This window comes from Erithacus rubecula (genome assembly GCF_903797595.1).
Source record: "Erithacus rubecula genome assembly, chromosome: 4".
NCBI lineage: Eukaryota > Metazoa > Chordata > Aves > Passeriformes > Muscicapidae > Erithacus > Erithacus rubecula.
In genome coordinates, this window is record NC_136686.1 from 48111955 (window position 1) to 48126436 (window position 14482).

The 14482-nt window shown below is 36.8% G+C and overlaps 1 protein-coding gene across 2 annotated transcripts in view; it reads right to left on the minus strand.

The window, feature by feature from the left end:
* CADPS2 (calcium dependent secretion activator 2) overlaps positions 1 to 14482 on the minus strand; it is a 280136-nt gene that overhangs the window by 209657 nt on the left and 55997 nt on the right. For both annotated transcript variants that reach the window (XM_079303954.1, XM_079303955.1), the window contains exon 2: positions 12901 to 13014. In XM_079303954.1, coding sequence (XP_079160080.1) covers positions 12901 to 13014 — 114 coding nt within the window. The remainder of the gene's footprint in view (positions 1 to 12900; positions 13015 to 14482) is intronic.

Genomic DNA, 14482 nt, shown 5'->3' on the forward strand with positions numbered 1-14482 from the left:
TTCATTCTGAAGCTCTGAATTGCAGCAGGCTTAGGTCTCCAGTTGATTTCAACCAGAACAGCAACTGTTTCATGACCACAGATTTACAAAATTTAGAAATATGTTTTAAAGGTAAACAGATAAATGTTTTAAAGAATAAAAGACTGAGCTAAATGCTTCCACTAGTTTCAAATAGTCTAATAAATATTATTCAGTTTTACACATATATCCAGCAAAATAACACAGGACACCGAAGTCCTGGGCATTTCCTCAAAAAAGCAATGGGCTCAAACATGCAGCAGGTGCAGGAAGCCTTTCTGCTAGCCTGCTCTATGCAAAGAACAAGGAGACAAAAAAGGAGCAAGACTCCTCTAGCAGGAGTATTAAGGGTCTTTTGGTGCTGAAGGTAACAAACTCCAAATCAGGGACTGACTGTCATTAGGCTTGCTGTAACAATACTTTGACAGGAAAAGTAGACTTCCTTTTCAAATCACTAACTCCTGTATCAAAGTCTGTTGAATGGAAAGGGAACATTGTCTTTGACAAAAGCTGCTAATGTGTCCACACTGTTGTTTAACTATAACCTCTTCTGACAGTTTGACAGCACACTGTTAACCTCAGTATATTCTAAGAGCTTCCAGTAAAAAAGACTTTCCCTTCTCTCTAAATAGTAATAACAAGGACATCTTATTACTGCTTACACTGCACAAAGCTTTCAATCTATGCCTGCTTGTGCTTTGCGGACTCCCCTGCCACCTGCATTCACTATTGCATTTTCAAAGGATCTGGTCTGGGTTCAAGACGAACACTTCTCAGACTCAATGGTAGAAGAGAAATCTTCATTTCACAAGTTAAATCATCTTCTCCTCCACTGCTTGGAAATTTCTCAGTGACTCCTGTTCAAGGAGGCCTTATCTTTGTTCCACAGGCAGTCTTAAAATAGTTATAGCAGCTATCACGTGTAAATTTTTCTTTTCTTGATGCCATTTTTTGGTTACAGAAACCTGACCTCTGCATCATCAAACTGTCTCATAATGCTGACAGACAATTCAGTCTCCATGGGCCTACAGAATGCAATTAGATGCAGACTGTACACCTGCTGGGTCATGATGATCAGGCTGGCACACTGGAAGGATGCAGCCCACCTGCAGTTCTCAGACCCATCTTCGTAATATTGCCAAGGAAACAAAAGCTGCATACTCCTTCTGGGTTTATCCTTAAAGGCAGAAGACCTGTCTTTCCTGAATTCTTTTCAAGTACATACTGAGTAGACATCTCAACTTTTGTTTCAAAGCTGTCCAAAAAAAGGACTTTGGCATCCATACATATCTAGGCCAATGGCCACTATATGAATCTTGTGTGTTTACAGCTTACTCCTCAAACACTGAGAAACTTGTTACTCACAGGAGGGTGATGGTCTTTTATTCCTCTTGGTCTTTAATTCATCTTCTCTTCAAATCACCTGTGATTGGTGTGGACTTGGATCTATCCTTCCTTTCAGTCTTAGTTTTGAAGTTCAGCACCACTGTTGAACACACTGAACTGTAACTACATTCTTGAGTAGCATTGAGAGAACTCAAGTAGGGAAGAAGGACATTTTACCTTTTCCTTTCTGATCAGTTCATCAGCAACAGAAATTGACTTTCTGAAGCAGTACTCACTGCTAGTTGGATCAGAAAAGTGGTAAATCTCTTTCATGTGGAAGGATGAAAGCTTTAGCTTACTTCCCAGTGAGCCTTGATGGATGTGCTCAGTAGTCCAAGAGGGAAAGAGAGCTAAAAGCATCACTGAGCTGCAGTGCCATGGTGGGACTGTGGATTCCCAGCACACTTTGAGACACACTCCTTTTTCTTCCCCTCTGAGCCCCTTGCCAGAATTAAGGCACAGAAGACACATCAGCTCAAAGCATGCAGTGAAACAGAGGGAGATAAACAGAATGCATCACTTCTTTTTGTTCCCTTGTTTCATTTTCTCAATTGTATTTGCAGCATATCTGAAGTGCAGTCAGGAGGCTGAGAGTTGGAATAAGGCAACAGAGATAATTTACAACTAATCACCCATTACTGCCCTAAGTCTCAGATCAGAACTGGTGTTTCAAAAGAACTTTTTTCTCCAGTTACACAAATTACATCAGTTACTGGAGTCCCAAGGACCAGCTTACTTGGTCTTTCCACAATTGAACATCTGTAAAATTTTAGGACAGCATGCCACTGTCATAAAAATGTCTGTATGTTAAGATTACTTCTCTAAGCCTATTATTCCCCCCTAAAAGCAGAGAAAGAATGGTCAGACAGCAACTAAAACCACCTTTACTACATTGGAGGAATTGATTGTGGAGGGAGATAAGGAGTTCTAAAATGTCACCCATATGCCTTCCCAAAAACAAACTCCTGAGAAATGAGAAAAGGTAACATTTTAACAACTGATGGAAGGCTCTTTTTCCAGACACAGAAGTGCCAGCATGTAATACAAATACAGTAACCACAAGCTCTTCCTGTTGCTGAAAGACAAAACTCAAGAATTGGTTAATTACCTCACACTGTTACCAGTGATGGAAATGTGGACAGGAAGAGGATCACCCTGAGCCCTGATGACTAGAATTGAAGAAGACACTCCTGGAAATCCTTGCATGGGTTTCCTCTGCGCTGGTATTTTTCATCAGAAATCTCCTTTGATTTGGCAGTATACGACAAAGGATACTGAATATCTTAAATTTTAAGCTGACACAATATTGCTGCTTGAATGTTACTAAGTTTGGGAAACTTGCTCATTGCCATTTTTAAAGTCAAGTTTTTAAAATTATTTGGCACTTTTGTTTTTGGTGTTCTTTTCATAGCTTTCTGCTAAGTTTTATAGAGCTACAAATGCTCAACAGGGAAGAAAAGAAGGTAACTTGCTTTCCATTATTACAGATTGAACTTTAAAATTACAAAATTACTTAACTGAAGGCAAAAATTAAAGATAATTTCTTATTTTCAGATTTATTTCAAAGAAAAGACTTCTGCACTATTAGCCTGAAGGAAGGTGTAAGAGATGACAAGAGAATAAACCCAAAGAGGTTTCAGGGGGCATTTCAGTACTACTGATCACATTGCATGTGTCACAGCTCATTACAACACTGCAAAACACAGTGCAGAACTAGACACTTGGGCTTGCTTTGTTTCCTTTTGCTTCCATGTAATTAAACTACTTATAAAGGAAACACTCTTGAAAGCATTAAAAACTGAATTGCATTCAGAGAAAACCAGTAAAACAGTGAAGGGGTAGTTTTAGGATATTGACTTGCAATTTGTCCACAGATTTCTACTACCACAGCATTCCAGATTGTCTGGGCATAAACAAACCAAGGAGAACAAATAAACCAAAAGAGAAAGACCAAATAAACAAGCTGTAATTTAATATATAAACTGACAAAGGCATACTCCTTTTATTGTTAATGTTCAAAGAAAGATTACAGAAGACTAGCAAATGAATAGACAAAAAAAAAAAAAAAAAAGGGAGATAAGTGTTTATTTGTCACTGATCTTATGCTGATCAGGAATAAAGATTTAAGAAAAAGCTTGGATTTCCATGAAATTGAAACTTCATCTCTGATTAATATACTTCTTACTCTCAGACCTAGAAGGTTCTGCTGCAGGAGTACCCTGCATGAAAAGAGTAGAATAAAATATTATTCATGAAGCATATTTATCACTGTGAAAATTGCAGAGACACAAACACATGGAAACAAAGGACACCTGCTGCTCTCAAAGGGAAACCTCTCCTAGTTTACAAAAAATCCAACAAGAATGGAAAACTTAAATATAACAAAAATATCAAGGTCTCATCTCCAGGAGATTATTCATTTTCTCATGCTGGGCTGTGAACCAGCACTCTGACATTGAAGCTGAGGGGAAATGCTGAAATGCTGAAAGTGATGTGATGCTCACAAGTTCCATGCACCCAGTTGCAGCTTGCTAGCTGGGCAGTAGCTGGGTGACCCTGTTGAGCATCTTACCAGTTACTTCAGCATCAGTCCTTAAGAGATCAGGAAGCACAAAGAGAAATCAAATCATATGCACACCTAGGACCATCTGGATCTCTAAGTACAGATGAAGAACTGCATCTTTTGACTATTTCATAATAAAAAAAAAGGGAAATAAAAAAAAATAAAAAAACAGCAGCATGTCTTTAATCATCTTGCCAGTCACTGGAAGCTGTGCAAGCAGGCAGGCTGTGTGGCTCTGAATGCTGGAGCACATCTCTGTGACCACAGGGTGGCAAGCAGACAGACAGAAGCTAGTTCTGGACAAGCTAACTGAGGGACAGACAGGATAACTCAGGGAACAGCTGGCCTAGACACGTGCTCAAAAGACATGCAGACAAATTCTTCTTCCTTTACACTATTCTTAAAATTCAAATCCCTTCTGATCACTCACTTTTGTAAGGACCATCACTACATGGGTGAAAGGAATTACAGAGTAAGATATAAAACACTACAAAGTATCAGAACCACACCAGGATTTGGATTTGTTTGCAACCCTAAAAAACAAGGAAGTGATAGGTCCAAAGATGAACCATAATAAATGCCTGATATAAAATTATATACTACATTAAGAATGTGTAAATCACTCAGTATTTTTGTTTTGCTAAGGAGGCACAGGATGGATACATTTATATAAAAGGATAATTCAATAAAAGAAGGGATTGTACACTTCACATTTAAAACAAACCAAGCTAAGCAATGACTTTAAATTAATGGAATGACCTTAAGTTAATAGGAAAATCTGAATTAGGAAATTAGGAGAAATGGTTTAATGGCAAGGCCAAGTGGAAAGATAGTTTCCTTAATGAGGTAGTTACTGTTCACTAGCAATTCTTTAAGAAAGCATTCACTAACTGGAACAGACTCAGTAATCTGTTTCTCCTAGTATGCTCTGTTTAAGATAATGTTGTTTCTTGTTAAGAATCTTGGCTAGATAGAAACTTTATGCCTGCATTTAACTTTGAAGAAACCTCTTGCTTGCACAATGAGGAATATACCATTTTGAAGGCAACATGAACAAGAAAAAGCCATATCTGCAGAACTTTAGGAAATAAAAGCTTGAGAAGAATTTTGTTTTCCAATGGAGCTTTTCAGAAATACCCCATGGTGGGAAATGTAAATCAAGCAAAACTCAAGAAAAAATTCACTTAGAAAATATTTACATCACCACTGTCTGTGTTGTGCCCTTACATTCCTCAGGATATAAGAATCTGCTGTTGATTTTTGAAATTAGTATCAAAACTGATCTGAAAAGGACTTGAGAGAGATCAGTGAGAATTTAAAACCTCATTTATTTACTGATTTCTGGATTTCAGCCATGCATTTGCTGACTTTTTTGAGCCCTTACTGCCATGCCTTCTCTAGCTTGATTTACTAAGAGATTAAGAATTCACCATTAATAGCACTTTTCCAAGATACTACTTTTAAGTTCAAAAGACTTTGAAAAGTCGCACATCTCTAAGGATTTGACAGGTAAAGCTTTCTAACATAAAGTAAAATGGTGACAGAGTTCAGTTAAAACATGCAAAGAAAAGCTATTTATCCCACCATCTAGAAATCCAAGAGTAAACAATATAATATATTAAGTAAAAAAAATTTTTAAAAAATAGTAAAAATTCAATCTGATGATGCATGAAAATGAGAGGTTTCCTCCTTTACTGCTTTTTTGTTCAATGAGTTGGGTTTTGAGTGTTTGGTTGGTTGATTGCTTTGGTTTTGGGTTTTTTGTGTGGGTTTTGGGGTCTTTTTCGTGTGTTTAAGACCACAAAATCGATTAGATAAGTTTTTTGCAATTCAGTGAAATAATTAATTAGATGAATATAGCAACTTTCTACAGTGAATTGCTAATCAAAACTTGAAGCCTAAAGAAATTACATAAGAAAATTCTAGACCCTAAAGAGTCAGGAGGCAGAGAGACCCTGATTGGACGAGTTTTAGCTCAAACTGAGTCCATAAGCATCTTGTAAGAATTTTCATTTGTATTGAGATAATTATGTGTGCTATTAGGGTGAAACCACACACCTCTCTCTGGTCACAGAGAGAGAGAGAGCAATTCAGCCCTGGCTGAATATCTGTTTGACTGCTAAAAGGAGAAAAAAAAAGCTGTCCTGCTGTTCCACGTTGATTTGAAGGCTCCCTGAGATATTGCTGAATGGAACACACAGATGTCACGATATTAAGACACAAAATAAAATTCACTGGCATTAACATAACTTTTAATGAAATATTTTGTGATATTATTTTCACATTCAGAGGACTGTGCTGAGACCTGGAAAAGGATAATAACTTAAAAAGATCAGAAGTTATCATACTTTCATCATGAAGTGAAAGAAAAAACCTTTCACATAACGATTTTCAGATTAAAAAAAAAAAGCATAATAAAATGTTAGTATCTCCTGAAAGATTTTAGGCAAATGAGATGTTAAACTGTCATATTTTTTCCTATATCAGGCTACCTAAAAACCATCCCCACCACCTTTAGTTGCCCAGAAGACAGAATCAATAAAAACATATATAGTCTGTCTCAGTATAACATGCTGTTAATTGCAAAACCAAGGTGCAGATAAATTTTGTTTTCCTCTGAGACTGAGTAAAACAGCACTGAAATTAAGGAAAAAACAATTAAGCAAATTCACTGTTGTGTAACAGTGTGGGCCATTGCTGGTTTTCTAATTGGTTTGTTCAGATTAACAGACATGCAGAATTTATTAAATAAACAATAGCTAACATCACATAATGCTTATTAGAGTAGAGACATACCTCACCATCCAACACTAATAACCTCTGCAGTATAGTGTCAGACCTACAAGGCATCCTTCTTTCCTGGGACAACAGTGACCAAATGAACAAAGAAGGATACAATTACTGGAATTTTTTTTAATCTACATTCAATGAACCATTCCTTTCTGTCTTCCTATCAGCACATCCAAATCAAAGGATTTGTATAAGTAATGCACTAAACTCTATCCACTAACCACCTACCTCATTTAAAAGTTTGAAATACAGGTATTTTACAAGCTATTAAAACCATGCTAATACAGAAACCTTATGGCATCCTCAAATGAATAGTGATCAGTGTCCAGAGAGACTGGGCAAACACAGTTTCAACAGCAGCTGTATGTTTCTGTGCAGATATACAGCCTCTCTGACACCACACAGGTGGGAGTGAACAGGGGAGCTCCAGTCTGAAAAGGCAAAGAAAAGTTACACATAGCTATGTGTAAAGTGAGAGACTTGATGGATTTCAGCACTGCTACACTTCCCATGGAACAGAAACACAAGAGGCTCTCAGGAGAAAGCTGCACATCACAAACCCTGCAGTCCCACTCTATCGGGTCTCTCCTTAGCATGGAAGAGGTCGAGATCATGTAAAGCATGTTCTAATTTGTTGTATCTTATCTCCCCCTCACTTCTTTCAGAAAATTAATTAGTCTGCTAACAGTGAGACAATCTCCATTACATGCCAAATTGTGGTTGGTGATCCAAAACACTGAAGGCATTAGAGCTTCTTCAACAAAACAGATGACCTAAATAAATCTCTGTTATGCATCTTTCCTGGGGGTACCCTAAAACTTTTATGAAGTTTTTCAAAGAACTAGTCTACACCAGACATTTAAAATAACAGATCCCACAGAATATTATCACACTCACCTCAAATCAGCCAATGTTTTCAAGCAACTGGAAGGAAACTGTGGAAGTGCTAATAGGTTGCAAATACAAATGTATCTGGGGTCAAAAGGCATCCTCGCAAGGCAAACCACAAGATTATCCTAAAGTTAATATCAAAAACCATCCTTTTGAAACAGCTTCTTCAGATGAGACTGTACCAACCATAAATCCCATGCTGGTGTAGTACTCAGGTTTTTTAAGAGAACCCAAACAGAGCAAAAAAGCCATATCCTTAAATACATGCATATGCCAATTATGACTTTTAAAAAAAATGAAAGCAGAAGCCAGTGAATTTATGCTCTGAGGCTGCTAGCTTCTACACTTAACAACCTAATGTATTTAAATAAATGATTAATCTATTGATTCTAATATTTTATCTCAATATAAAACCAGAATGCCCCAACATTTAATTGCTATTTCTTTCTTGTGTACTATGTTTTGATTCTAATGGATATTTTTTGTTTCTTTAGGTGTCATCTTCATCTCTGAAACATTCATCAGGATCAACTATGCCTTTTGCTGCCTCAAATAAAACTGGTGTGCCTAAAATAGCTGATAGTAACAATAAAATTGTAAAAGCAACCAAAGCACCATTTAGTCCAGAAAGATGGGTCCTTTTTCTCATTTCATCAGTGAGATCCTTCTGCCCTCATATCCATGCAAAAAATTTTCAGACCAAGTTTTCCAAAATCACAGGCACAAATAGAGCTTTTCACTCCTTCCTTTACAGAAATACCTCAAATTTTTTTACAGAGCAACACAACATTTAAGTTTTTCATATAAAAAAGCACCCATAAACACAATTCATCATTTTCTAAGGATAAGAGTGCAGTGGCATGCATTAGTAGTTCAGGATTTGGTACCAAAGGAGCTTGTTATTGTAGGACACTTGGCCTGCTTACTGCAGAAGCTGAAAGGTGCCACCTGTGCACACTGGTATGAAGGAAGGGAAATGCTTTATTTTACCATTCAGGAAGATCTTAAGGGTAGATTTGGGCTGGATGTAAGGAAGAAATTTTTATAATAAGGGTGGTAAAATACAGGAACAGATTGTCCAGAGAACTTGTAGATGCCTTATTGCTGGAAGTCCTCAAAGTCAGATTGGATGGGACTATGAGTAATTTATCTCCCTTGCCTGTGGCAGGCAGATTGGACTACATGATCTTCAGAGCCTCCTCCCACTCAAATAATTCTGTGATGTGGGTCCTCTTTCTTATTTTCTTTGTTTTCCACTTTTAGTTCATTTTTTTGCAACCTGGCAGTGCCAAACTAACACCTAGGCTCGTGTACACAAATCCCCTCAATTTAAACAGAAAGTATGTTAAAAACTGATACAGTTGAACAAAGTCTGATTTTAAATTCCCAAAACACCCCACAGTACTAAGTGTTACAGATCCTGCATTTAACATTCAGATTTAAGCAGCATGAAGTAATCATGGCTCAGAACCACATATTTAAAATGGAGCAGCAAGGAAAACAGGAAAAACACCAGTATGGAGCACTTCTTGCAGCTTCACATTGCCTTAAGCAGAGTTGAAAACTTGAGAACTTGCAATCATTACAATGTTGAAAAAGTTTTCACAGTATTTCAAATATTCATTACAGTTCTTTGCACCCATTTTACTGATACTTAAGACTGCATGCATTCAGACTGAAGGATTATCACTGTGAGTTTAGCCCAAGGTATGTGTATACCTATTAGAGGTAAGTATATTAAAGGTGGTGAATAAGCATCTCAGGGCTCTGCACAACAGCATTTTCCAACCTCAGTGCAAGAACACACAGGAATTGATGAATGAAAGATTATCTACTATTTCATAAACAAGTTTTTAAAATACAGGGTTGAATTAAGCAAAAGAAGACTTTGTTTCATAAGTCACTTTCTCACTTAATTTTATACTTAGCAGTGTGTCCAATATAATTACTCATAAAAAATTGCCATATGATTGAATTTTTCTCTTTATCTGAAAAGCAGCACCAGCGTCTGATGCTCTACTGATTAGAATCTGGCTCAATGTCTGTAATGGAATTTTCCCACACACAAAAAAAGTAAAATCCTATGTTAATTCTGAGAGAATGATTTCAGAAAGAGTAAACATTTCCATACCTTCTCTAAACAGAGATAGAAGAGGAAAACAAGATAATCATACTTTCATGCATATAAAAATGAAACATGCTCAATTTCAGTGAGACTCTAAGAAAGTGTGGTGGGATTTGAGAGGGAGATTACACAGAACATGAAAATAACCTTTTCTGCAAAGTTAAAGAAGAGTTTATATAACTTTCCCTATGAATATAATTTTTTTCCTACTACATTTTAAAGATAAATGAAAATAGATGCCAGATTATTCATAGACAGTCTTTAAAACCAAAGTAACATTGGAAAAAAACATAGTGGCAGAAATAAGGCAAAAAACTTGACTGGTGTAAACTTCCCAAGTAGTTCTGACACAAGAGCATGACCTACAGCCTAGTGAAATGAGTGCAGAAATTAATGTTTACTTATTTAGCAAATAAATTGCTTCTCCTGCTAATATTCATAAAAAGTAAATCAAAGACTGAGCAATAATAAGTTCCTAAATCCTTGGAGCTTTCTCTTAGGATTCTTAAGATAACACGGTCTGAACAAACTCATTAATTACAGATTACAGTGAAAACACCTGCAACTACTGATACGGAATTTATGTCACATCCCCAAAACAGATGTTCTCTTTCACATTCAAAGTTAAAGTAGAAATTCAACTACAGTAATGAAAATACTCTGGATTTGCAAACAGTATTATAATAACTCTCAAAACATGACTACTGCAAAGGATTAAAGGCAAGTTTAATCAGAATAAATTTTAGAATATTCAATTCTCAAAATAAAATAATTACTGAGCAGACCACATATTTCTTTCTTCCCCTGTCAGGTATAATTGAACTGTAGATGAGCAACTAAAGTATAAGGAAATTAACAGGGACTTTTTTAAGATGTTGTATGAGAGAAACAAGGAAGATGCCCATAATTCAAAGTACAAACATCACCACATGGAAGATATAATGGGCCATAAGTGATAGACATGGAGAGGAAAAAGCATCAAAGCCCAGCATGAACAGAACACACCAAGAAGTAATAGAAACTAATATTTTCAACCAATGGGGAGCAAAGAAAATTAAAAGGCACAAGAGACACATACAGGTAAGGATGAGAATATGTGATCACAGATGCATAAAATTTGATTAAAATGCATTTAAAAGGAGCAATAGCTTGAACTAAGTCTCCATCTGGATTCCACCAGTGCACTGGTCCTTAAATCTACTGGCAACTATCTACCATAACCCTGAAAAGAAATTAAAAATTCAAGACAAGGAAATGGTGACTCAAACTGGGAAGGGCTGTGCAAGTCTGGAAGAAGTCTGTGGAAAGAATGTAAAATGGAATTGGGAGGCTGGGATAAGCAAATAAAAAAAAGACTAAAATTACAGCTGGTATATCAGCTCAAGGTATATTAACACGGGATGAAGCCCTTGGTGTCATTATATCCTTATTACAGCAATGCTGAGAGTTTTGAAATCCTGTTTGAAATTGGACACCCAGAATACTTTTACACTTAATTCAATATGGTGAATGTCTGAAAATAGCTGGAAAATTTCAGCCTTTCATTTTATAAAGCTATCTTAGATCATTATGCACAGCCTTTTATTGCAAGAGCAGATAAGCTAAAAACCAGTTCTCAACACCTTTAAAAAATTTCATCAAAACAAGGCACAAAGTAAATCTTAACAGAACAGTTGCTGTTTAGACATTTATTTTAAAATCATCTTAATTCACTATTACATCCTTTCCAAAGAGCAGACCACTTCCTCTAACACATAAAGCTTTTTACAGTGTGCTACGAAATGAACTATAACCTTTAAGCCTTTTCAGTTCTACCTCAAGTTCAGGCCCTTGAGACATCCCCCTACTCTGAAACCTATTGCTGGGCCACCAAATGGCTCAGCCTTGCCCTGCACCATCTCCCAAACTGTCCTTCCTCCCAGCCTTGACTTCTTCATTGGCCACACAGAAAAATGGATTACTTTCTAACCACTTCTGTCATGTTCTCACACACCTAAAATAGTACCTTGAGAATGGTCATATTCTAGTTTCACCTGCAGACCTATCCCCATCTTTTAACAAGTTTTTTTTTGTGAGAATTCCTTAATTTCAAATGCCACAGCACGGACCATACCATAGTATGGGAAAACTCACACTTAAGTTTTATGGCTTCTATTCAAATTTCTGTTTCCACACACTGAGTCCATGATTTCACAGGACACAGCATAACAGGAAAACCATTTGCCTATCCCTCTCTTTTTTGTTGTGCAATATAATTTATTCCAGATAAAATCAAGGCAGGACATAAATCACACCTTTTTCTGCTTGAGGAAAAGGTTGTTCACTACCAAAGAATACCAGGTAAAATGAACAAATAATATACCAAAAATAAAGCTAATTTTGAAAAAAAAATTTGGTAGGCTGAAATATGAAGGAAAACATCTCATAAGGCATAGAAGTTTAACATCCAGTCTTTTTGATTCATTGAGCAGGTCAGAAGTAAGATGAAGTAAAATGAAAACCAAGAAATGAAAACCATTTACTAATAGTAACAAGTTAATTCACTAGCCCTAGGCTGCTGACAGACAGGGAACCATCCTCTGGTTTGGAACTGGACCTTAGGAAATTAAAGCTGCAGCTACAGATCTGCATTAGGGCTGTGGGCACTGAACATGCCTGGAGGTCACAGCAAACTGTGAGAGCTGCCTGTCTGCAGGAAAAGCTTCTGTTCTTTTGGAAGTGAACAGGCAGGTCCTCACCAAAACCTTCTGCATGGTAACTAAATCTGAATACATATTTCTAAGGGTGGTAACTTACAAAGTGCTGATTAAAAGAGCTACCTTGGACATATGGAGATAAAGATAGCAGTGCCTAGTTGTATCAAGTGCTGCCAGGAAGATTTTTAGCACCAGGGGTTTTTCATTTTATCTTCTTTTTCACATTTTTTTTCCCTTCTTAAAAAAGAGTGAATATTTTCCAGTTCAGGCAGTAGATTTCAACCTTTAATACAGCAAAGCTGTTTTAGGAGGAAATTGTTTCTAGAAGGTTTGGAAGTTCACAGCCTTTGAAACTTAAAATGACTTTCCTTGTACCTGCATTAAAAGGCAGACTATGAACATAACACAGAGAAGAAAAGCACACAGCTCACCTCATAGTAACTTCGCACAGCATTGCAGAATGCTTCATCTGCTACAATTTGTGTCTCCCCGTTCAGAAAGGCCTGGAAACGCTCCTTCAGCACCTGCAGCTGCTGCTTGTTGAGCTGTGCAAGAGAAAAACAAGGAGAGGGGAGAGAACAAAAAGAAATGCAGTTAGTGTCCAAGTGGAAATGCAGAGCACTGCACACACTGGGAACCTGTGAGCAGGGGAAAAAGGCAGAGGGTCCCTGGTGAGTGGCAGCTCTTGGAGTCCCAGCTGGACAAGCCATGCCAGGCAGGCACACAAAACTTCTGCTCTTTCCCTGGTGCCTGGGGATTCCAGAGGCAGGTCTGCATGGATGCTTCTGTGCAGTATTTTATATGCATATGCTGAATACAATGGTTGATCCTCTCCATAGCAGCAACAGCAGCTAATAAAACTTAGCTCTTAGCTTGTCTTCAAATGCATAATTTTCTTTTCAGCCTTCAAATAACTGAACATAAACAACTGAGATACCTCAATTTTTTGGAGTAAACTAGGCACTGTCGTTGGAGTGTTTCAACAAGCATGTGTACTGGGAAGAAAGTGGAGCTACTGATGCTATACCACCATGAATGACATGAAATAACTGGATCTTAGGGAAGAGCTGACAAGGGTTCCAAGACTGACACCCAATAACATCTGGTGGACTTCATATCAAAGTCAAGTACATTTTGAAAACAAACTCCTAAAAGAGCACATTACACAATTAAACCTTGCAATCAACCCATTTTTATCGAAGTTCAATTTTAAGCAAAAAAGCAAAGTTTGGAAGCTCCCCAGTGATCCAGACACAGGTCTTTTTTCAAGGTTTCCATCAACTCTTGAATTATTTCGTGTTTCTCATTATCAAGTCTGTGAGATTTGAATATTGCATCATATTCTTGAACTTTAAATTGAACACTAAAAAAAATTTCAAACACAACTGACAGAAAGATATTTTCATTCCTCCTGTATTTTGCTTAAATAAAATAAACAAACAAATAAACGTATAGCCAGAAAATGAAAATATTTTTCAGAGGGCAGAAAGTGATATTTGTAATGGCTAACCTGTAGCAAATAAAACAGCTCCCATTGGCTTAATAATATTTTATTAAATAATTTTTTGGCATCTACATTAATACAGTGGCCTTAGACTTTCAGATCTCTTATATCAACACTTTGAAGTAATTTAAGCTACAACACTGTTACAAAATTAGCGAAATCTCTGGTATCTTCATAATGGGCTTACCACGAACAACTTCTATTTTTTTAATACCACAGGAAGATTTTCATCCCACACAGAGTTTGCTAAGTTTGCAAATTAATGAGCTTCTTTGAAAAAATTAACAATTTTCTGCAAAATTCCCCAAATTGATTGCCAACCTGAAAGCTGTTTTATTTGGACAGTAAACAATAGTATAGATGCCATCTATATACTGGGTATCAGAAATCCTCTAAAAAAAATAATTAAATGTAGGCAGCAGTGATGCAAAGCCAAAAAAACATGCCTCTGAAAAAAAAAAAATCTAAGCTAGCTAAAAATACGTGATAATTCTGTTCCTTATCTTAAC